Source organism: Nanorana parkeri, unplaced genomic scaffold (genome assembly GCF_000935625.1).
Source record: "Nanorana parkeri isolate BGI_ZX_2015 unplaced genomic scaffold, ASM93562v1 scaffold1107, whole genome shotgun sequence".
In the NCBI taxonomy this organism is placed as follows: Eukaryota; Metazoa; Chordata; class Amphibia; order Anura; family Dicroglossidae; genus Nanorana; species Nanorana parkeri.
Genome location: NW_017307375.1, coordinates 234,165 through 258,348, shown reverse-complemented (window position 1 = coordinate 258,348; position 24,184 = coordinate 234,165). Strand labels below are relative to the sequence as shown.

Here is a 24,184-nt window from a genome sequence, read left to right as displayed (position 1 = left end):
TCAAACCAGAGAACCACTTGTATTGATTGAAAAAAATACAAGGCATTCTCTGAATGACAGATGTGCTCAGCGACTCCCTGTGCTCAATGTACAAAGGGGAAGCCACTAGATCTGCAGCTGGAAGATTACAGCTATCAGTGTAGGCAGCATATAATATTACAGTAATTTTTTAGGATCCCTGGAGCCCCTCTGAATATCAGATATGTATATTTACATTAAGTTAAGCCGGATGAATTTAAGTTTGCAAAGACATTTCTTCCTGGAGTTCAGCGTTAATCAAAATCCACACAACCAGAGGTGTTGAATATACAGCTTATCAGGGTGTCCACTAAAAGCCACTGCAACATAAGTGGGCTAACTATGTTGTGGCTTTGAGTGGTGGTTTTTACATCATGTTGATGGGGGGAAGGCTGCAGGTGCCCTGGAAGGCTCTCTATTCAACACTCCCAGAAGTTGCAGTTTTGCTATGCTAAAAACAAAGTCCAATCTCTGCAGCAAGGAGGATTTCTGTAAGCACTCCTAATTCAGATTTCCTGTCCATGTTTATTTTTTAGCATACCAGGTGATATTAGGGTCTCCTTAAAGATTGATTTAGGCATGCGGGCATGGGTGATTTTTGATCAAGCAGTTAGAGCACCTAGAAATCGCTGGTAGCCTACAACTCAATATTCTCCACTGGCTAACTCCTGTTCATGTTTCAAAGCTTCGGGATGGGATTAGGGCCAAAATACAAGTTAGAAATTTATCAGAGGTCAATATACTCATTTTCTTGTCTTGCTCAATGTATTTTAACTCCAATAAAATCTTGGGTAGCATGCAAATAGACAGTGCTAAGATTTAGATCATGCCAGACACATACAAGTCGGCAGGTAAGCATACAAAATGACTTCTTAAAAAAAAATAACAACCATTTAGTAAAGCCTAGAGTTCTAGAAGGCATCCATTGCTTTAAATTCACTTAGAGCCTGGACAGGGGAAATATGCTTCTTTTGGGATCCTCGTCGTACTCTGGTCTGGTACTCTTCAGGTTTCTCTCTTTTTACTAGAGGTTTCTTTTCTGGAGCTTTCATCTTCCAGGAGACAACGGGGGAGTTCACAGCTGCCGTGCCATACACCTTCTGGTATTTAGTGGAAGCCACATATGAAGCCTTCACGGTCAACACAACAGCGTTCATCAGATTCTTGGCTGCTTGAATCAGGGAAGTGGCGCTGTCCAACTGTGAAGGAAAAGAGCAAGAAATGTTTAGTGCTTTCTCAATAGAATGAGAAGTTTTGAGTAGTGCTTTTGTTGATATTCATTTTTTAATTTTACTTTGTTTGCATCAATCTCCATGTTGAGATGCAGACCAAGCTATCCAAGAAAAGAAACAATTAATGGAGTTGGGAGAAACCAAATAGCACCACAGGTGCTTACAATCGTTTCCCTTTATTTACATGGTTTATTTCTTTATTTCTAAAAGAAATACAACCCTTGCTGTAGCTTGAGCTTGGCTTTCAATTATAACTTTAAAAAAATGGAAGCTGGCAGGCTCTTTTTTTTTCAGAATACACATTCTATGCCCCTCAGATAAAAAAAACTTTCTTGCCTGTTCACAATCTTTTTTAGAATGTACACTAAGCTCCGTGTAACATTCTTGGCACACCTCTCTGTGGGGATGAATAATGTCCCATGCGCATGTGCGGCAGTTTCGTTATCCCCCACCGACATATCAAGATGACAAGAATAAGCCAGGGGGAAAAAATAGGCGCCAGGCAAGAAAACCAGGGGAGGTGAGTTAAAGTGACACTAAACTCATCAGTTAAATCTTAAAAATGCATTCAAGTACCCTATTAACAAAAAAAGTAGCTTATTTGGGTATCATTTGGCTGTAGATCTTCAAATCATCTCTGAATTAGTGCTGACACTGTCCTTCCTTCTGGAGGTGGACTACTTTTGTTCCCCATGGTCCCTGTGTGTGTTGTAAAGTAGCCACCGCTCCAAGCTCACTCCTGTGATAGACTACAATCTCATGTTTAGTTTACTAATTGTATTGAGATTGTAGTCTATCATGGAAGTAAGCTTGGAGCGGTGGCTACTTAACAACACACACAGGGACCATGGGGAACAAAAGTAGCCACCCTCCAGAACAGTGGTGGCGAACCTATGGCACGTGTCCCAGGGAGGGCAGCTGGGCACTCTCTGCTGGCACGCGGGCCCCTCTCTGCTGGCACGCGAGCCCAGGTTCAGTGACCACCAATGGAAATAGATCCGACCGACACGGCTCGCCTCAGTACGCGATCCAGGCCAGTCACAATCAGGCAGCAGTGGCGGTGGCCTCTAAACAGGCAGATTAGACGGCTGCTTCCTCCTCGTTAGGACCCCGGGAGGCCCCCGCAAGTGGCCGTCTAATCTGCCTGTTTAGAGGTCACCGCAGCTGCCTGATTGTGACCGGCCCGACTGCAGAGGCGATCCAGGACGTTCTGATCCCCCATGAGAGCCGCACAGCCTTTTCCTCTCCCCCCGGGAGCCGCACAGCCCCCCGGAGCCTCGAAGGCCCAGCCATACAGCCCTCCCCAAGAGCCGCACAGCCCCCCCCATGAGAGATGTAGTGATGAGACCCCAGGGATGCAGCCCACCTCCCTGCAAAACAGGTAAGCACGAAAGGGGGCAATGTTTTATTTATTCATTTTTATTAGTAGTTCTGTGTGTGTGTGTAATGTGTGTGTGTCATTATGTGTGTATGCGTATGTGTTTTATTAAGTGTATAAATGTTTGAATATGCGTGTTTCCCTATTTTGCCTAAGGCACCATTGACACTGTGCGTAAAATCCCAATATTTCACGCATTTTTACAGCGCAATATCGCGAGAAGTCGCTGGCCAATGTTATTCAATGGAGCTGTTCTAATGTACAGCTCCATGTCGCTGTCGCTTCAGCAGGACCCCTTTTCCTGCGGATGTCGCACAATTTTTCTATTTTTGAATGCACCCAGACGATGAAGGTCGCGCGCTTGTCGCTGGAACGTCGCCCTGAACAGTCACGCTATCCCGACCCCGCTTGTAAGGTATGTCGCTTGGTGTGAATGGGGCCTAAGGCAGTGATGTTGAACATTTCTTATATTCAAGCGCCCGAACTGCAATAAAGTACTAAACTTATTTTTAGCGCTGGCACTTTGAGGTAAATAAATTGATTTTGCGTCGCAGTTTGGGCACTCGGGTACAAAAAGGTTTGCCATCACTGCTCCAGAAGGAAGGACAGTGTCAGCACCAATTCAGAGATGATTTGAGGATCTACAGCCGAGTGATACACAAATAAGATACATGTTTGTTGAAAGTTTAAGGTACTTGAATGTATTTTTAAGGTTTAACTCTTGAGATTAGTGTCACTTCAAGTTCCATTGTTCAGGGTGACAATGCTGCAGTGATTCAGTGAAGATTAGCCAGCATTGTCACCCTGCTGAAAGAAGTATAAAATCAGCCGATTTACTGGCAGGATCAAATGGCAAAAAATATATAGGAATAGAATAGAACAATATATGGGGGGGGGGTTAGAGGCGCAAAAATTATTATAAATGCTAGGAACAGATTGCATCATACTGTATATCAATATAAATATACAAAAATACTAAATTAGTTGAAACAAACCATGGAGCAGATAAAGTGGATTCTGCTCATCTGTACTTATTACACATAAGAGAGCTATGGATGGGGAAAAGACTATATCTTAGATACTTTTAATGCAACAGAATTCATTTTACTAAGAGCTAAGTTTGTTTTCTGAAAGCTATTGCCAACGTTTAGCTTTTATGCGGATGCATTACTTAAAAAAAAAAGCCATAAAGCAGGAGGAAATGTATCATTTTATTAATATCACACATCAGCAGCGTAAACCAGGAATTAAGCAAAGGCTTTTCTGGGAATGTAAGAACATGTAAATTTAACATAACGATAATAGTTTCAGACGGAGCAAGCGGGGGCTTGCAGGACATTCTAACTAAACGGCCATGTCTACTCTCAAACCAAAATAAAGTCTGAAATGAATGTGATCACGTCTTAGTTCACTTAGTCAGAATATGACATTGCAGAAGGAAACAGATAAACAGATTGTAACAAACAAAACACAAGAAAAAAGGATCAATAAAAAAATTGCAAAGGGTAGCCACTTCCAGACTGATATTTCAGACCATGTGTAGAGATAAAAGCATTGTTTGCAACAATTAGGCTGCATAGGAGATAACAAAGAAGCGATAAGATCATCTGATTTGGAACTCAATCTTTGGCCACACTATATTATACTGTATATATAGACTATATGGCTCAAATGTTTGTGGACACCTGACATTCACATCTATATTAGTTGTTGGACATCCCATTCCAAAACCATGGACATATGGAACTGCTTACAGTGTGGTCACCAGGGCAGGAAGTATAGGTTATCTCATCATCAGCAACACAGGCAGAAATAAAAAGCCTTTTGTTTAGCAGGTTTTTTTCATTGTTGTCTTTGCCCCTCACTTTTATAGTCCCCAGGACATAAAGTTAGGAGAAATATCACCATTGTAAACCCAGACTGCATAAAACTTGACAGATTTTATCCAAAGTTGTTTTGATTTTGGGAAAACCTACAGGCCACACTTCTACCAAGAGAAGCCCACATGAGCTTTCTTGTTTGGTTATGGGTCATAATCTTCTGATCATGTTTGGTCCTTCTTGAGGACCTTTGTCTTCCTTTTGCACTGCCAGTATCATAGATGCTTTACTTCTTCTTCAATTTGCATATTTGCTTCCCTCTCAGAACCCTCTCTGCTTTTCTTTCACAGACACACCCAACATTTTTTATCAGTGCCATTTAGTACTGTCCAGGATAATGTTTTATTTGCACTAACAGTTACATTTTAGTCCACCCACAATCACCTTGACAGGACCTAAGCTGGGCACACAGGAACTCTTATAGAGCCTCTGTAAATAAAAAAAACCCCAAAAAACATTTATTTGAACAGAATAGGGTAGTTTTCACTTCTATTCCTGTTAGAAACAGGAAGTGTTAAAAGAATATCTCTAGAAGACTCACGCAGCAACAAAACACTTCTATAGTAAAAATGGGGAATGTTTGGAACCTCTGTAAGTTTAGTTTTACCATCTATCACTTGTCTGTCCTGTTGACATCCATTCTTTTCATTTCTTGTTCTGCTGTAGTGATGAGAAAACTGGTATGGGTTTGGTTCACTTAGATGCCCACTGTACCTAACTACATATCAGGGTTCTGTTAATGTCCAAGTGAACCAAACCCATAGCTGCCTGTGTCCTAGCAACCAGTGATTTGCACAGAATCATTGACTGCTAGGACAATAGTGGCTGAACCGTACAACGTCATGGGTTGCTAGGGTGAAGGTGGGTGCATCATAACAACCAATGATGCTGTGCAGCTCAGCCACCAGTCAACCAATGATGCTGTGTGGGCTTACCATTGTCATTGGTGCACAGAGTGGGCAAACTAGCCAAATCGTTCGCCCATTCGGTGAACTACGAACAGCTTAGGTTTGGGTTGAACTCATGGTTGACCCTAAATATCCAGGTCAAAGAAAGAAATTGTTTTCCTCTTGGCGCTATGATTTCCGTCACACAATCCTCCACAAGTATTATGTTTTGTTAAAGTCTCTACACCTTTTAAAGAGGCTGCTCGTCAGGAAGACTCTGGGGTTCTTGTCATGTACTTGGAAAATAAAAACAACAAAGCGCCATCTCCATGTGTAAAATCTTTTTTTTATTTTTGATAATACAATCGGTTATAAATACTTACAATTATACATTTCTTTCACACTTGTCAAAAAGCCACAAGATCAATATCTATGGATCAGCTCCGACTGCGTATAGAAACGGCTGCCGCCGGACACATCACCCTGCCACCTTGTGATTCTGAGGAAGAGGCCATGCCCCTTAAACACATAGATCCAGTCTAAAGCAGCCGGTGGCACGGTGGTATGGTGATGTGTCTTGAGGCAGCTGTTTGTGTACGCAGTTGGAGCAGATTATTCCATAGATATTGATCTTGTGGCTTTTTGACAAGCGTGAAAGAAATTTATAATTGTGAGTATTTTTAACTGATTTTATTATCAAAATAAAAAAGATTTTACACATGGAGATGGAGCTTTGTTGTTTTTATCTTCATGGTTGACCCTAACCCAAAGCTCATACCTATCTTGTCACAGGGGCAGGGAGCGAGGTGAAATCTTCCCAACAGGGTACAGTGAACAATAATAAAAAAAGACAGAAGTATTTTTGAAGTCTATCCAAACCCACCAAAATTGTTTTGGTTGGAGTTGGCCACTAATACAGGCTCACCACTTTACATCCATATCTCGTATGAAAAGAATTGTGCACAAATAATCATCAGTTATTATTTTTGTTATTTCTGCCTAAGCTACAAATAAAGCACTTAGTAATTCGCTAAGATTGCCAACCCAAACCCCAACTCTTATCTTGCGTCTTCAGTAAATTATAGCAAAGGCCCTTCAAAAAACACTTTTTAATTCCAATGTTTCTATTGCTCATTTTGATGGTATTGGAAGTTAAAAGAATATGATAAATTAAGTGTCAATAAAGAAAGCAGTGGGCAGACTAACAGGCACATCAAAGCGATGACATGCAATGGTGGAAATTTCCATATTAAGTAGAGCGCTGACACAGATCACGCTGCAGAAATGCTATTTATACACTCCGGGAAAAGAGGCATGCTATGTCAGGTCCTATATCTGAGCCGCAAACAAATACATGTTTATTGAAACAAATACAAAGAAGGAAAATCTACATATAAGCGTCTGACTTGTAAGACAATGTGACATGCTCAAACAGGCACAAAAATACTGTGTAATCTTTTGGTGCACGAGGAATATCGCCTCATGGCTACAAAAAGGTTTCCATTACCCATCTAATGGGTTGTCTCTATCCCTCTCCGTCATGCACAGAACAGGAAAGTCTGCATTAGAATCAGTTCCGCCACAATGTCTCATCATTATAAAATCTGGAAATTATAATCACATTTGATAAACAATATTACATTGTGCTCTTGTAATGTGTTTATTTAATAAGCACAGACTGTTGCCTTGAGAACATATTTCAATTAAAAAATCATACTTAGATATCTTGCACACATTGGATCTCATATGTTAAAAATGATCCTCCAACTTAAAGTGCAATACCACTTACGTGAATTAAAATATATAACGTGTAATTGTTTTGCCAGCCTTAGACAGATGTCAGACAATTCTGATATCATAGTTTTGGGAAGAACAGACAGTGGTTAAAACCACTGTCAGTATTTTTCTGTGTGTCCCATTGGGGAGTTTTCCTATCACTACTTGCCCCAAAGGCAAGACATAAGAGGGACAAATCTGAGGGTCTATTAGGCCCCTGGTCTACTAGAAACCTAAAAACACCCCTGGTCATGTCACTACTGTGACAGCCATAGGCATGCCATCAATCTGACAGCAGGAGCCATGGTGACAACACTGTGACAGTTAAAGTCATGTCATCACTGTGACAGCCATAGCCATGTCATCACTGTGACAGCCATAGCCATGTCGTCATTTAGACAGCCATAGCCATGTCATCACTGTGACAACCATAGCCATGTCATCATGTACACAGCCATAGCCATGTCGTCATTTAGACAGCCATAGCCATGTCATAGCTGTGAAAGCCATAGCCATGTCATTGCTGTGACAGCCATAGCCATGTCATCGCTGTGACAGCCATAGCCATGTCATCGCTGTGACGGCCATAGCCATGTCATCGCTGTGATGGCTATAACCATGTCATCGCTGTAATAGCCAAAGGGAAAACCATCACTTTGACAGCCAAAGTCATGTCATCTCTGTTACAGCCATAGCCATGCCATCTCTGCGATAGCCATAGCTATGCCATCACTTTTGCAGCTATAGCCATGTCATCATTGTGACAGCCGTAGCCGTGTCATGATTGTGACAGCCATAGATGTGTCATAATTGTGACAGCAATAGCCATGTCATCAACTTGACAGCCATAGCCATGTCATCACCGTGACAGCAAGGGGTTAGGAAATGTCCAGATGTCCCTGGTCATGTCACTACTGTGACAGCCATAGGCATGCCATCAATCTGACAGCAGGAGCCATGGTGACAACACTGTGACAGTTAAAGTCATGTCATCACTGTGACAGCCATAGCCATGTCATCACTGTGACAGCCATAGCCATGTCGTCATTTAGACAGCCATAGCCATGTCATCACTGTGACAACCATAGCCATGTCATCATGTACACAGCCATAGCCATGTCGTCATTTAGACAGCCATAGTCATGTCATCACTGTGACAGCCATAGCCATGTCATCACTGTGACAGCCATAGCCATGTCATCACTGTGACAGCCATAGCCATGTCGTCATTTAGACAGCCATAGCCATGTCATAGCTGTGAAAGCCATAGCCATGTCATTGCTGTGACAGCCATAGCCATGTCATCGCTGTGACAGCCATAGCCATGTCATCGCTGTGACAGCCATAGCCATGTCATCGCTGTGACGGCCATAGCCATGTCATCGCTGTGATGGCTATAACCATGTCATCGCTGTAATAGCCAAAGGGAAAACCATCACTTTGACAGCCAAAGTCATGTCATCTCTGTTACAGCCATAGCCATGCCATCTCTGCGATAGCCATAGCTATGCCATCACTTTTGCAGCTATAGCCATGTCATCATTGTGACAGCCGTAGCCGTGTCATGATTGTGACAGCCATAGATGTGTCATAATTGTGACAGCAATAGCCATGTCATCAACTTGACAGCCATAGCCATGTCATCACCGTGACAGCAAGGGGTTAGGAAATGTCCAGATGTATAATAGTAGCAATACATCAATATAACTTAGTCAACAACTCTCTAGAAAAAATTTGGATTGATTATACTTTTTTTAATGGTTACCTCTTTTTTTTTCATACCTCAGTGTGCGGTTAGGTATTCTTATTGGGAAAAAAAGGCTAAATATCAAAAAACACAATTCAGCTTCAGCTAGAGCTCCTAAAAAGTGACAGCAAGAAAATACAGTTTCGACTCTCCGCATAATGTCATCGTAAAATGTAAAAAGACTCTTAAAATGGGCGAGCTGGATGGGCTCCATATGTCGGAGTCAGATCCCTATGTCTGCGCAACGTTTTGTTTGTTTGTCTATTAAAGAGGAGCGAAAAGATGGATAGTTACAATATAAGTGTAATGTCTGCCAATACAAAAAGATAAGCGTGAAATATGTTGCATTATGTAACCTGATTACACAATTTTCCAAAGAAGAAATGTTTCAATGACTCTTGTCGGAGTGCACATATCCAGAGAGCATCCGAGGTATTATGTGCAAAATAATGAGCGGGGTGTAACAGGAAAAGAAGCAGAAGCTGAAACTGCCCAGGTTCTTTCAGATGAAGAAAAGGCACTTTAATAACATCCCATTAACATTATTATAGGCTTTACTACAACAGCTTGTTTATCCTCTATGGCTTGTTAAAGGAACACTCCGTCCAAACTTTAGAATGTTGCAGTTGAACTTAATCAGGGGAAAGAGCTTACCAGTTAAACTGGACACATCCATTACAGTCAGATTGTACAACCACTCTATGATCCTCTTTAAAGATAGACCCGGAGATATTAAGCGGAGGGTCTACATGACTGTAGGGAGGAACTGTCTCTGGGGAAAGGGTTAAGATGGGGAAGGAATACCAAATCTTACTGAATTGGAGGAAAGGGTCAGGGGGTAAGGAGGAGCTGCATGGGAAGAAGCTGAAGAGGCTGCTGGGAATCCTTTCTGAAAAGTCAATGGAGGAAGCAGGTGGGTTGTCCCATCCGTCCTCCCTTATATAAAGTTGCTAGTGGTTTGTTATTTATATACAGGTTTGTGACAGCAGCTTGGCGTGTTTAGCGGGTCTTTGGGGATCTAGAAAAGGTAAGAGGGTTACAAAATGGGGGAGCGGGGCATTTGATGGTATGGTGCTTCTCTGGTGGTATGGTGGAATTACCCACTCAAATCTGGCCCCCTTTTACCCCCTTGTGTTTGCTAGCAGAACATTCCTTCTGCTCCACTGGTATGAGTGTACTATCCATACCCCGTACTGCCTTCCAGCGCAGCCTTGCACTATGGAATTTGACTTTCACTTGAAAATTTCGAGCACTCATTGGTGACCCCTAGGGATGAACCAATATTGTTTTTTCAGTATCGAGTTCGAGTACCAATACTTTGCTATTGGCTAGTGGACACCAAACACAGAGTACCGATGCCGGTGCTTCTGCTGGCATGGAGCCAGCTTCCCGGGCAATCTGATTGTTGTCCGGCCGGCTTTATTGTGCTTGGCTGGGAAACCAGCTTCCCAGCCAATCAGCATCAAGCTGGTTTTCTGGACAATCAGAAAGTCGGACTGTGAGTAATGACCCACTTCCCAGCTTCCTGATTGTCCGGGAAGCCTGATCAATGCTGATTGGCTTGAAAGCTGGCTTCCTGGCCAATCGGCATGGAGCTAGTTTTCTAGCCAATCATGAAGCCGGGATGTGTGTCATTACTCACCGCCCAGCTTCTTGATCGCACGGGAAGCCAGCTCCATGTTCCCCTACGGCACTGCTGGCCAGAGGAAATCTTCCTCTGACCGGAAGTTCTGGTAACGGGGAAGGTACCAGAGCATTTTTCGTAGCATGTACTCGCCCATATCCCTAGTGACTGCTCTAACCAATGAGTAGCAAGAAGCGCTTCTCATTGTTCAGTGCGGTCAGGTGACTGTGCTGACCAATACGTGCTCGCAATTTGTGAGCAAAATTCTAAATCCATAGCACAGGGCTCTGCTTGACAGAAGTACAGGGTATGGATAATAAACTTGTACTGGCAGAGGGAAAGGAGTGCTTGCCGAAAGGTAAGTATAGCGGGGGTGGCGGGAGAGGGGGCCACTAGGTACTTCCATTTTCCCAAAGTACTTGGAGAAACTTAACTTACCCTTTAATTGCAGAGTTGAGGTTTAAAAACTACAGCGCAGTGTTCATTTTTTTCCTTCTACCTATAATCATGTAATTACTCCTTATACAAGGCCGGTAAGCATTTTTTTTTTTTTTTGCTAGCAAAAAGGCTTGTAGTCGTAAAGACTTTGTTAAAAAAAAAATGTAGGTAGAAGATGCATTAGATCTATGTGTTTGCTCAGCAAGCTGTATTTTGAAGGACCAATATGTTACCCAACGTGTAGAATCTGATAATCATTTATTATAGTTATAGTGAGTTAGAGCTCACAATCTGCTGACTAAATACAAATCAATCTAATGTATTTCATGAGCTAAAAATAGTGTGTCTCCCTTTATATAAAACACATTTTGCAGTTCATGCTGCTTGGGTAGAAAGTCAGTGCCATCCATGGCTTCTATATGAAGTGGACTGGTTGTTAGGAGCAACAATTATATACTTATATGATATTAAACTGTATATCAAGCCCCACATTTTTATATTAGTATTGTATAGAATGGGGAAGGATTAGAACCCCTGTGCTCTGCTAGGGAGATTTACCCTTACTTCCCATGCAGGTTGACTTGGTGTAAAGTTATTCTGATTGTAGATGTAGGTACTTTGACCCCAACCATTGCAGGAGTTAGCGGAATACTCCGCTATGGAATTTGGAGGTTCTCGCAGACTCCATTTAACATCAAACGGTCAGGTCTTGGGCTGAATTTTCTTACCAGTCCTTAGCAGTTGTTGATTTCAAATAATATGGTCACCTTTTTAATCCAGACTCAGAACCATCCACAACCTTCATTCTGAGTGCTCTTTTGATCTTGGCCCTAGACCCTAGATATCTGAGTTTTAAATAAGACAGGTGCCACCTGAATACTCCCTAAGCAGGTTCTAATTATTGGCACCTAATCTGAAACACTGCATTCTAACTTTATGGATTAGAAGTGGTGGGAAATGGAGCAGTGTACTTACTTTTTCCATATGACAAATCTGCATAATTTTTTCTACTTGTTTGAGTATATGACCCTTATCTGTAGGCACTATGCAAATAAAGATTGAATGTTTAGACATGTAAACCTACAAAACATTAGTTTAGTTTAATTTCAAATTGATTCGGATTTATACTTTCCTCATTTTTGGATTTCGGCTCCATTCGAATTTTTAGTTTCGGATCTATTTGGATGCGGTTCTTTAAATAAAAATTAATGTAATTAATTATTTTTTGGGCAGTCATCTTAGTCTGTACTAGTCATCTTAGTCTGTACTGGTCGTCTTAAGTCCGCACTGGTCCTCTTAGTCTGTACTGGTCATCATAGCCTGCACTGGTCCTCTTAGTACTGGTAATCTTAGTCTGTACTTGTCATCTTAATCAATACTTAATCAATACTGGTTATTTTAGTCCATACTAGTCATGTTAAATTGTACTGGTCATCTTAGTCTACACTGGTTATTTTTGTTCGTACTGGTCCTTTTAGTCTGTACTGGTCATCTTATTCCGCACTGGTCCTGTTTGTCCATACTGGTAATCTTAGTCTGTACTGTTCATCTTAATCAATACTGGTTATTTTAGTCCATACTGGGCATTTTAAATCGTACTGGTCATCTTAGTCTGCACTGGCCATTTTAGTTCATAATGGTCATCTTAGTCCCTACTGGTAATTTTTGTTCATACTGGTCCTTTTAGTCTGTACTGGTCATCTTAGTCTGTACTGGTCAATACTGGTTAGTTTAGTCCATACTGGTCATTTTAATTCGTTCTGGTCATCTTAGTACGTACTGGTCATTTTAGTTCGTACTGGTCATCTTAGTCCATACTGGTAATTTTAGTCCTTACTGGTCATCATGGTCAACTTAGTCCCTACTGGTCATCTTAGTCCGTACTGGTCATCTTAGTTCGTACTAGTCCTCTTCATCTGTACTGGTCATCTTAGTCCGTACTAGTCCTCTTCATCTGTACTGGTCATCTTAGTCTGTACTAGCCCTCTTCATCTGTACTGGCCATCTTAGTCTGTATTAGTCCTCTTAGGCCACACTGGTCAACTTGGTCCATACTGGTCATTTTAGTTCATACTGGTCATCTTAGTCCATACTGGTTAATTAATTCCGTACTGGTCAATTTAGTCCGTACTGGTCAATTAAGTCCGTACTGGTCAATTAAGTCCGTACTGGTCATCTTAGTCTGTGACGATTTACTTTGGTTTTGAATGAAATTCAAAATTCAATTCAGAGCTAAACTAAATGTACATGTCTACTAATGTTTGCCTGCTGAAATATATTAAAATATAAAATAATAATATGATACTATTATGTAACATTATAATAATATTATACATATGCAAACATTATATATATATATATGTGTGTGTGTGTGTTGCGCACAAATTATAATTACAGTAATATGACTGGATTTGTTGCAAAGACATCCTATAAAATTCTATATGATTCAATATATTACTACTATTGGTTTTGTCAATGTTTCTATATTTTCTGATTCCTGGAAAATTTCTTTCGGCAATGCTAAAGAATGGTAAACATTTTTTTATTGTAATACTGTTATATAAAGGAAACATTTTATATAAGTGCAGCTCTCAATCTATACAAAATGTGATGTCTAGAAAAGGAGAACTCAAGGTTGGAAAAAAAAAGATATTCATGGGTTAGTCAACCATAAGAATAAAAAGTGTGGCCTGAACAGAACCAAATATAATAAGAACTATTATGTCATCACTATGCATACCTATGTATGTATGTATGTATGTATGTATGATGCATCCTTCACTACACACGTACACACACATATGGTGATAATAAAAAAAACATTAAAGAGGTTGTGTGTGTGCATATGTATGTATGTATGTACTGTATGTGTGTTTATGTATATATATCTGGCCCTCTGTCTCTTGTTCCAAGGCGTTGGCTATAGTCTATGTAAGCAGTCTCTTGTAACTTGTGAGTAATCTCAGTCTTTGGTAACATGGCTGAGGTCTTTGACATTCTCCTTGAATTTATCAGTGTATGTCTCTGCTGATGTTTCCCTATTTTACCATGCCTGTTATGATTAAGCTACAATAGTTTAACTATACCTATCAAGGCAAGCCAACCTGCACCAAACATTGCCAATCTTTGGTGTACCATGCTATGTTCAACATTTATCGCCCTATATGTACATTTTGCCATTCCCAGATAACCTCTATTCTTGTTTCATATTGCCTTGTTCCCCCATTTTGTTAGAAAACCATTTCAGTTCCTGAGGTCTTCTAACATGTTAACATAGCTAGAGAAATTATGGTGCAAAACTAAGGCACCTTTCACACTGGCTGATCAGAAGGGGATCTGTGCACAGATCCCCTCCTGATCGGAGCAGTACCCATTAGCTGTCACCACTGTAAGATCTGTGTCTGTCCAGTTTTTTTCCTCCTTCGCAAGAGGGAACTAAACCCCCCCCCCCCATGTTGGTCTATGGGAAGCCAGATGTAAACAAACATGTGTCCGCTTACATCAGATTACCCCTGATCCAGCATGATTAGTTCCAGCGAAAGGGATCTACAATATGATCCATTTGTTTTTCCGGACCTGGCTAGATTTGGGGGTAAACAGATGCCCATCTGTTTATACCTGGCTGCCCTTAGAGTAGTATTGGGTATCAGTTTTTTAAGCAGAGCTGATCAGACCGCTCGTGTGAAAGGGACCTAAAGATGTTCCTAGGTCCATTCCTTGGACCTTACTTACCAAAATTGTCATATGACACAAACGGGGGAATGTTTTCAAAACGTTTGGCCAGCATATAGCTGGGTGGATGCCATTCACAGGGTACTAGCATCCCTAGATGGTGCCGAGGAGTATAGGATTTCCTTTACTCCTCAGAGCCAGCTAGAGGCACTAGAGCCATGTGAATTGGCAGAAGTTTTAACATAAACCTACAAGTGAAACCAGTGTTTTATTCCAGCAATATTGACCAGAATCCAACTCATATTTCTCTAACACAGGTTAATAAATAAAAGCTAACACCTGATTTTTGTATTTTTTACTGTGTGCAAAAACAGCTTTACGTCCCTTTTATCTCTCTGTTTTGTGTACCAATCCCACGGATTTGAGAGAAAAAAATGTGTACATGTCCTTTAACAGATTTTATCTCCATCTACTTATTATCCATGTAAACACAAAGAAATACCGGCTAAGTGTTTCAGTAAATGACAGAAGCACTTGAGTGTTGAAACAAACACTACCCATAACAGAAAAGCTTTCTTTTAAAGATAATAGTACATCCTTTGTGTAATTTTCCAGAACAATAATATTTGCCTCCGTTCTGTGGCCTGGAACAAGCACATGTTCCAGTTTATAATACTAAGTAAACACTTCAATGGATAACATTTTTAATTGAACATAAGTGTATGTACATATATTGAAGTGACATAACAAAGTGCATGTTGAATTCAGCAGAACCAGTTAGTAAGCACTTCAGCAGAAAATGACAAACCAAAAGTATTTGTTTTTGATCGAAAATTGGAAACTCTAATTAAAATAATGCTTTCATGTAGAGCCATACATAGTATGTGCCTAAAGTAATCCTCCATACTTTTCAGGTTCAGGCAGGGCAGTAACTACAGATCACGGAGCTACATAGCAAAAATGTGATGTAAGCCCCCTTGATGACCTCTCTCTGAGCTGTGTGTAACAATGCCAAGATCGCGAATACTTTTCTGTTCCAGTTAGACTGAGGCCCTGTGAACAAAGCCTGCTCCATAAAGACATGACTTAATGAGTGTATTGTGGAGGAACTCCTTTAAGATACATTGGAATGCCGATTGCAAGCAAGGATTAGTACCTGATTTCACAAATGTTGTTATAGATGAATTTCGACAAACACGTCAAAATCCTGTGTACAGGCTTCACAGAGGAGGTGGTTGTTATGGCCGCAAAGAGAGGTTAGGTGGGTGGGAAGGGGGAACAACAACTCCATATTGATGTCCATGGTTTCAGAATGGAACGTCTAACATGCTTATATAGGTGTGATGGTCAATAGTAAACAAATATTATAGCCACAGTTTAGAAAGTCATATATGTGAATTTGGGCCAGATCATGGCCCGTTTTTGCATATAATACCATTTTGCTATATCTGGGAACATTTAGAACGTCATGGACCTGAGAGTGGGGGTGTTTTTTCTTTCTTTTAGCAGTGTGTTTTTTTCAGTACAGTGGTGAAGACATAAAACTTCTTTCAATTTCATATACCATCTTTTTCCCCATCAGAGAGATTTTCTTCCACTTCCTGTCATAGTGAGGAAATAGCCAGCAGTTAAAGCATGGCAAATGCTCTGATTCTTACTTTTACATCTGTTAAAAAGGTTGTTCATGAATGCGTGTGTACCCGTTGGAAAGATTACTCCTGACCTCCTGTCATGGTAACAGGGGGATATGAAGCGAATAAAAATACCCCAAAGAGGACACAGGGATCAATAAAGACCTAGACGTACAGGAAAAAAACAGGAATGCCTAAAATGTCCAAAGGACAATGCAACACATTTCAAAGAGTTCTTATGGAGCTCCTTCCCAGATAGCAAGCAATTGAGCTGCAAGTTTGACAATGACTTTCTAAACTATTGCAGACTTGCCAAGCTTCACAATTTTGTTGCACAATTACAGCAAGTCTGCATTGCAAGTCTCCAGATCAACGTGCTTTGCAAAAGTGCTGTACACTTGCAGAGCTCTTGATAAGACCTGCAGGACTCTTGCTGTTGACTTGCCAAGCAAATTTGCTGCAAATTCAAAAAGTGTCAACTAGAACTTCTGCTGCAAGTGTCCTGCAAGTCTACAACTTGCCAGGAATGTGTGCAGCAAGTTAACAAAAATTACAATTTAACCCTGCCACACGTTTGTAGCAAGTTATCCTTGCTATCTGGGTTCATACGGGCTAAAAGAACACTATTAAATACATAAATACTAGGGTTGCACAGATACCAAGTACAGTACTTGGTACACGTACGAGTACATGTACCGATACTTTTGAGCTCCAAGACTAGACTAGAGAAAAATTCAAAAATTGGGAGACAGCTGTCATTTGTAAGGAGCACACATTTGTAAGGAGCTCCTAGGATTTGTACATCTCTGTTTTAATTTACGATTTTGTTTTTATAAATATAAATAAAGGGATGCACAGATACCAGTTTTGCGAGTACGAGTACTGGTACTTGCCGAGTACTTACAAGCATGAGTACTGATACATTTTTGTTTATTGTCATGTGACAGTTTTTCTAAAACAATACAGACTAATGATTTTTAAGGACAGTGGTGGAGTGCCAGAGCCAGGTCCCAGCTGCAACCGCTGCAACTCTGGTAATTCTCATGAAAATGCCAAGTATCTGCACTGGTACTCGACGAGTATCTGTGCATCCCTAATAAATACATATTGGTTCTGTAGTGAAAAAAAACGATATCATGCTAAAAATGATGTAAAAGCAACATTAAAAATGAATCCATGCGTTATTTCTCATGAAACTTCAAAAGAAAAAGTCAACATGTTTTAAATGTTTTTTTGTGGACCCCTTTATCAGGACTAAAGGAACATTCATAAATAAATATTGGGTGTGTAATGAAAAAAATAATTATGTTTTATTCCATATAATATGGGGATATACAACAAACTCTTCCCAACTTAAAGTCCTTCAAAACTAAAAAAAGGAAGGAAGGCAGGAAGGAATTCGAGGCATTTTGTTTGGAAGTTGGCTTTTAAATCAACATTTGTTGGTCACAAAATGTCCAAAGAAAAGGACATGGTGAACTGAAGACATAATTAGGTGCTTCAGCTTGCCCTTGCATGCTAGCTTAGATCCATGTTAACATATGAGCCAATGATTTACAATACCCCAAGCTTGCATCTTGCTATTTGCTGGGAAGGCCACCAATCATGCCTGTGAAATTCCTGAAAATTACTAGCATCTGTAACCAGGCTAGCCACATGCTTCAATGACTCTCAGCCTGTTTGTTCCATCTATGCATTAGACCAAAGCACTGCTTACATAGACCAATTGTGCATTTACTGTAAACAGATGTCCAAAAGCCTGATGTTTAATCAGACAACCTGTTATCCATCTAGGCAAACATAATTTATCCATGGATTGTGCAGATATGCTTTCTAAGCTGTGTCATGATGCACAGCCTCTAATGGACTGTTAAGAAAAGGGTTCCTGTTTGTGACAACACAGTGAATGCAATGCTTTCAGTGAGGGTACAGTGGACTTCATTATATAGATGTGGGAAGAGTTATGCATGAAGAGGCATCAGTACCAAATCTGTCAGTATATAAAACTGGAATGTCAATACATGAAATACGTATAGTAGGACCTGTTTTAGAGTTAACTGAGATTTTAATCACGTTTAAGTGTAAGGTTCAACTGTTTGTTGAAAATTACTTAAATTGCAAAATATTACTATTCTTAAATGTGACTGAATAAATTCTGATCATTGGGGCCCTAATAAACTTGTAAACACTTCACCATGGAAAGACTTAGACAGAAGGTAACACATTTCCGAGCCTGCAGTTCTAAAGTCCGTATGTTAGTGCACCACCTCCTGCCTGCCCCTTGGCATACTAGTGAGGATAATCACAAAGATGACACCCGGCCTCATCTAACCTACTACTTCCTCCCCATTTCTCCAGATAACTTTCTTGGCGGCCATTTCCTCTACAAGTCTGATTTTAAATTTGACCAAGCATGCAAAAACTAATTATATACTTATTTCATACAACGATCTTACCTGAATTTTAAAAAAAATACTTTTGAAGAAATACTTAAATTCTGATCCTTTGCCCAATTAGAGAACTGTTCGGAAGTGACATAGGGGTTGGTGGGAGGAACACTGAACTAGTAGGGAGACACAGTAGAATTACACTTCTTTAAGCCCTGGTTCACACCTAGGCAGCACAGTTTTTGCATGTTTATACGCACATTAGCAGCATGCGGTTATTTGCGTGTTGTGCACATTTTGTATGCGCGTTTTATTTTGATTGGCAGCTCAAAAACCTTTGTGGGCAATGGAAGAACGTGCATATATAAACGCGCAAAAACGCACAAGAAAATTAGCAACCTGCTTCTGTTGCGTGTTTTGGGGCATTTCCAATTAAGTCTATGGGGAGCTCCTGTATCTTTTCAGGCATGTGGGGTTTTTCTGCTCAGGTGTGAACCAGGGCCATTGCAAATCATGGAATTTCTTGTGCTGGGCAGTTAAAAGCTCAAAAACACCTAGGTGTGAACCAGGGCTAAGTGTCAGTTTCTGAAGAGACTTTTCTTGTCATCAGAGTAGCATTCGACAGTGGGCACAGCATGAGAGATAAGTATTTGCCTTCTTCTTTGCAGGCACAGATTTTATGTCCTTTCAATTTTAGTGACATAATCACTTTAAACCTTTTTAAACATCACATGCAGTATATACTCTGACCAGTACTTTGTAAGAGCAAGAAAAACAGAATTTACAATGTAAAGGACGAGAGAGAAGAAAATGCAACAAAACAGTGTCTGTCCTAAGTAAAAAATCCAGGAGAAACAACCCAATATTCTACAAGAACAGAATGTCTGACTAAAGCATGTCAAAGGTGGTTCAGTTCATTTGAGATAGCAGAAATGCAAAGAAACAATCTGTGCGGTATCAGAAGAAGTGCTTGTAAGGCAGTCTGCTTATTAGAAAAGCTCCTTTGTCAATGTGGTATGTGAGAAGGTCACTGGGAGAAAAAAATAAAACTTCAGAAGAAAAAATTACATTGCACGCAAAAGAAAGAATGGAAGACCAAACAATTAGGGAAAACAAAGGGACCCATGTTTAGCCAAATATACTAGAAAGATCTACTGGGGAATGCAGTAAGCATTAGAAACAAGAGTGTGGTATTGTACCAAGGACAGTTCTATCCCCGGAACCAATGCAACATGCTTGCTCTTCTGAAATGAACAGTTTGATGAGCTTTCTCATGAGTTTTTGCATGTAGAAATCGAGGAGATACATTGTCAGATGTTTACTTTGAGGAAGACCATAGAAAAATAAGATACATCAAAGGCAAGAATACAACATACTGCTAATGATCTCAAAAAAGCTTTTTACACCATAAACACACCATAAACTGAATGGCAACAAAAAGGTTAAGAATTAGAGCAAAGTTGATAAGATTAATCTATGGCCAAGGTCCAATGTTTCAGATCCGTTCATTCTCTGAAACCCAAGTTGGATAAAACAAGACAATGGGGGGAATTTATCAAACAGCCACTCAAGATCACTTGTAAGCAGCCTGATTCTCCCCCCTCCTCCCCCCCACTCACTCCACTCTTCCTCCCCTCTCTCTCTCTGGCCGCTACCCCTCTGTCTTTGTCCCCAGCCGCTGCCTCTGTCACTGCCCTCCGCTGCCTCTCTCCCCGCCCACTGGCTCCTTTCCTGCCATGGCCTTCGGGCTCCCCTGCTCTTCTGGGGGACCCAGGACCATGGCAAATTAGATCAAATTGGAGAGTGGGGAGCATAGCGGAGAACATCCATTCTCCACCCTGCTCTGTGTGAGCATTGATACAGGAATGCTGCACTCGCAGCCTTTCTGCCGCAGGTGAATGAGCACAGTACTGTGCTAGAACTCTGGTATTGGAGGTGACAGGTTTAATAAACAGAACCTGTCACCTCTAAATGCTATCACATGTACCTTTTTTCAGCAATTGCCATGTGGCAACCTCTGTATGCAACCGCAGCCAACATTAAGGGGGCTTTGACCACTACGGGTGGTGTTCTGAACACTGCAAAGGAAGTAAGATTAATTTAACCATACAGTATGTTGCAGTCTTCAGAATGTATACACCTATTGCTTATGTGCATATAATGTACAGTAAGTGTCCTAGTACATTATAGAGGGTATGAATAATAAACAAACTAATAACAACAGCTATAATAATATGTATCCGGGAACCCAGCAGTTCTTGGCCACCAACTGACAGGGCACATTGGCTATTCCTCTCAGTAGTGTCTGCAGTGTCTTGATGCTCACTCTGCTCTTTAATTCTGTGTGATTTGCTGTGTGTATTTTTGCAGCTCCGGTCAGCCCAATATGTGAGATATCCAGGCCAGATTCAGCTGAATGCACAGGATGCACGATACCCAGGCACATCTTGTGCTGCTCTCTGCTGCACTGCAGGAGTGATTAAGCCTGCCACCCTCGCAGGCTCTGCACCACAGTCTGACAGGGCTTAAGAAGAGAGATTGCTGTATACAACAAGCCACTCAGATAACACAGCTTTCCCTGGATGGATAAAACAGCCTGCATCATGGCCATATGTAAAGGCAGAGTGGGTATACTAGAGCAGCAAAGCAAAAAAAAAAAAAATTTTTATAAGAAGCATGAAATAAACTGTCCAGACAATGTGGGCAATTAACTGTACCTATCATAAATAACATTATCCTTGTTTATATAACCTGATGCAGCAGGTAAATATAGTTTACTCCTCCGATACCACCATCGCCTGACATAAAATCAGGCCTAGAGCAAGAGATGGAGTCAAATGTGTAAGGCTTGCATGACAGATTTTGGAGACTGAAATCAGGAAGGGTTAGGTGGTGTGGTAGGCAGTGGCATAGGAGCTTAGTAATTGCCTTGGATTGGTAGTTACAGCAAGACAGGAGGGGCATCAGTGAAGGGGTTGGAAGAGAGAGGACGTTCTCTCCTCACAACAAGATTGCCAGCAGGGTCTCGAAGTCTTTGAGAGGACATTATCTGCATTCAAAGGTCAGCTAATATGCAGGATTCATCTAAGATATGGTGTCCCTTTGTTGATGGGTTATGTTTTGGATAGTTAGGTACCTCTATCACTATGGTAGTGGAAACTGTCCCCAAGTTGGTGTTATGTGGCTTGGGGACCTTTGTATGCAGATATCAGCTATTTTTTCCAAGATGGCCTTTAATGATATTAACACCATTTTTTGGTTACTCAATTTTTTTTTTTTTAATACAGAACCTAATAAAATGGCTACTATGGCTAGATTCAGTGTGCTCTCAGATTTTAGGGATTTTATGGTTGGTTCGGGCAGAATTTAGTGACACACATTAGCCCAGCCCATATAAAATGTTGTGGCATTTAAATTGGACCATGGACATTGGAGAGACAGAACAGGCATGCACAATAGTGGGATAGAGGGCAGGATTATACATGTTGCCTGAAACAAAGTGTTCTTAGCTAAAACTAAAGATGAACTTCAATTATATTTTTATATGGACCGTATTTGCTGTGCTGCACCCATGACCAAGGCCAAAGTAAGTGGGACCAGAGCAAAGATCAAGCTGAGGGCTCATCTTTGTGAAACACAATGCCACTGCTCAGCCTTGTGACTGCCTGCTCGGGCACCTAGCACTGCATCATAGGAGAAAAGTTATTTGCTCCGTTATCTGGAAGTGACATATACAGTATTTGTCTTTCCTACAAGCAGGATGCGTATTCGTGGGAATGGCATTCAAAGCAAACCAGTAATAAAAACAGTGTAAATACTCAGCTTTCCTGCTGCCACCGAAAACTTCACCAATCCCCGTGGGGCATTTGGGAGTGCCAATCTTCTGGATCTCTTTCAGCTCTCACTGGTTCCTACTGCTGTCCTTCATGCCACTCCAGGAGAGAGTTATGATGTGAAATGTGGAGGTCAGCAGGAGGAACCAGTGAGAGCTGTGGGGGCCACATGAAATTGACAATCCTGGAAGTGTTGGTTTCCCGGCAGACTTCAAGGGACCATTCCTCAGGAACAATGTTTGGTGGCAGAGACAGCAGGAAAGGTGAGTATTTACATTGTTCTTTTACAAATGGTCACTATAGGTGAATCTGTTGCAATGCTCTGCATGGGCAATGCTGTAAAATGTACTATCACATGATATGTATGAAAAGAAAGGATAAAGAATGGACAGGATGACTTTCTTACAAATGAAGCAAAATTGGTGATATCTGCCTAGGAAATCTCTTTGGCCTTCCCTTATGCAAAACAGGTGCACTTGGTGAGAAGTTGACCTTTACAGACATTTGTGAAGACTTGGACCTAGAAATTTTGGTTAAAAAAGTCTTCCTTCACTGCTGCCACTGCAAGCTTGAATCGTTATGACCGGAGTTTAAGCAGTGTTACCACAGTGTGTGGCCATGTACAAGTGTTTTATCTGCTACATTCATGTGAATGCATTTCCTATTTTACTTATTGCTTTTCAATCAAGTGTTTTATTGCACTAGATCTTTAAGCCTCCCTTTTGCCTTTTTATCTTTCAAAGATCAAAAGCATCACTTGTATCTTTGAGGAGAGCTGCAATTATGCAATTAAATATTGACTCAAGGAGAATACACCATTTTATTTTTCCAACCAAGACTACACCCTGCCTGTTAAGAACCAAATAAGTACGGATCTCATAAATATTTTTTCTGCTTTCTTTGCTCTGTACAAAATGGTTGCATGTTGTGAGTGGCTTACCTTTACAGACATTTGTGAAAACTTGGACCTGGCAATTTTGGTAAATAATGCCTTCCTTCCCCCAAAGCCACTGCAATCTTGAAGCGTAACTGCCTTTGAAAGGTGCCCTATAATGTGGACAGCTTGCTGCCAATAGTTACTCATTATCCTTTCAATTTTTGTTATAGTAATCACATAACATGACTGCTGATAATCATAAGAATAAAGCCACCATAACACACTTATCCAATAATGGGAGCCATGCCCAAATAATTCTCAAGGCAACGTTTTGAAAGGGTAAGGCCTCAAATTATTGGATTCAAACAGTATACTTTATAACCAGATACTAGGTTTAAAACATCTGCGCTTTTCTACCTTATAGAGCAATAGCTGACACCAAGTAATATTTACTCTGTAAACGATTGGTCGATCAAGCCTTGCCTCTTTACAAGCTTACCTATGAACAGAGGGGTAGTCCGCAGCGCTTTGATTGTATCTGGGGACCATGGCTATCCTCTAATACTACAACAGTTGATCCTCCATGGTAATACTCTGCAATCCAGACTAATACCTAGGAGTCCTAGTTTGCCTTGCTGATTCTATTTGTACATTGTACGATGTTGCTAATATTACATTGCTTTTCTGTAATGAGACTGTAATTTATTAATTTTCTTTTTCTACTGAGACTGTAATATCATTGTCTTCCTCCTTTTTTTTTTTTTTTTTTTTCATTTCTTTGTTACTGGGTTTGTTACTTTTTTT

The 24,184-nt window shown here is 40.7% G+C and overlaps 1 protein-coding gene across 1 annotated transcript in view; it reads right to left on the bottom strand.

The window, feature by feature from the left end:
* Positions 1-580: 580 nt before the first annotated feature.
* The window catches only part of LOC108796403 (catenin alpha-2), a 195,745-nt gene continuing 172,141 nt past the window's right edge, over positions 581-24,184 (bottom strand). Inside the window, exon 9 of the mRNA XM_018567877.1 lies at positions 581-1,217. Coding sequence (XP_018423379.1) covers positions 930-1,217 — 288 coding nt within the window. The 3' untranslated portion in view covers positions 581-929. The remainder of the gene's footprint in view (positions 1,218-24,184) is intronic.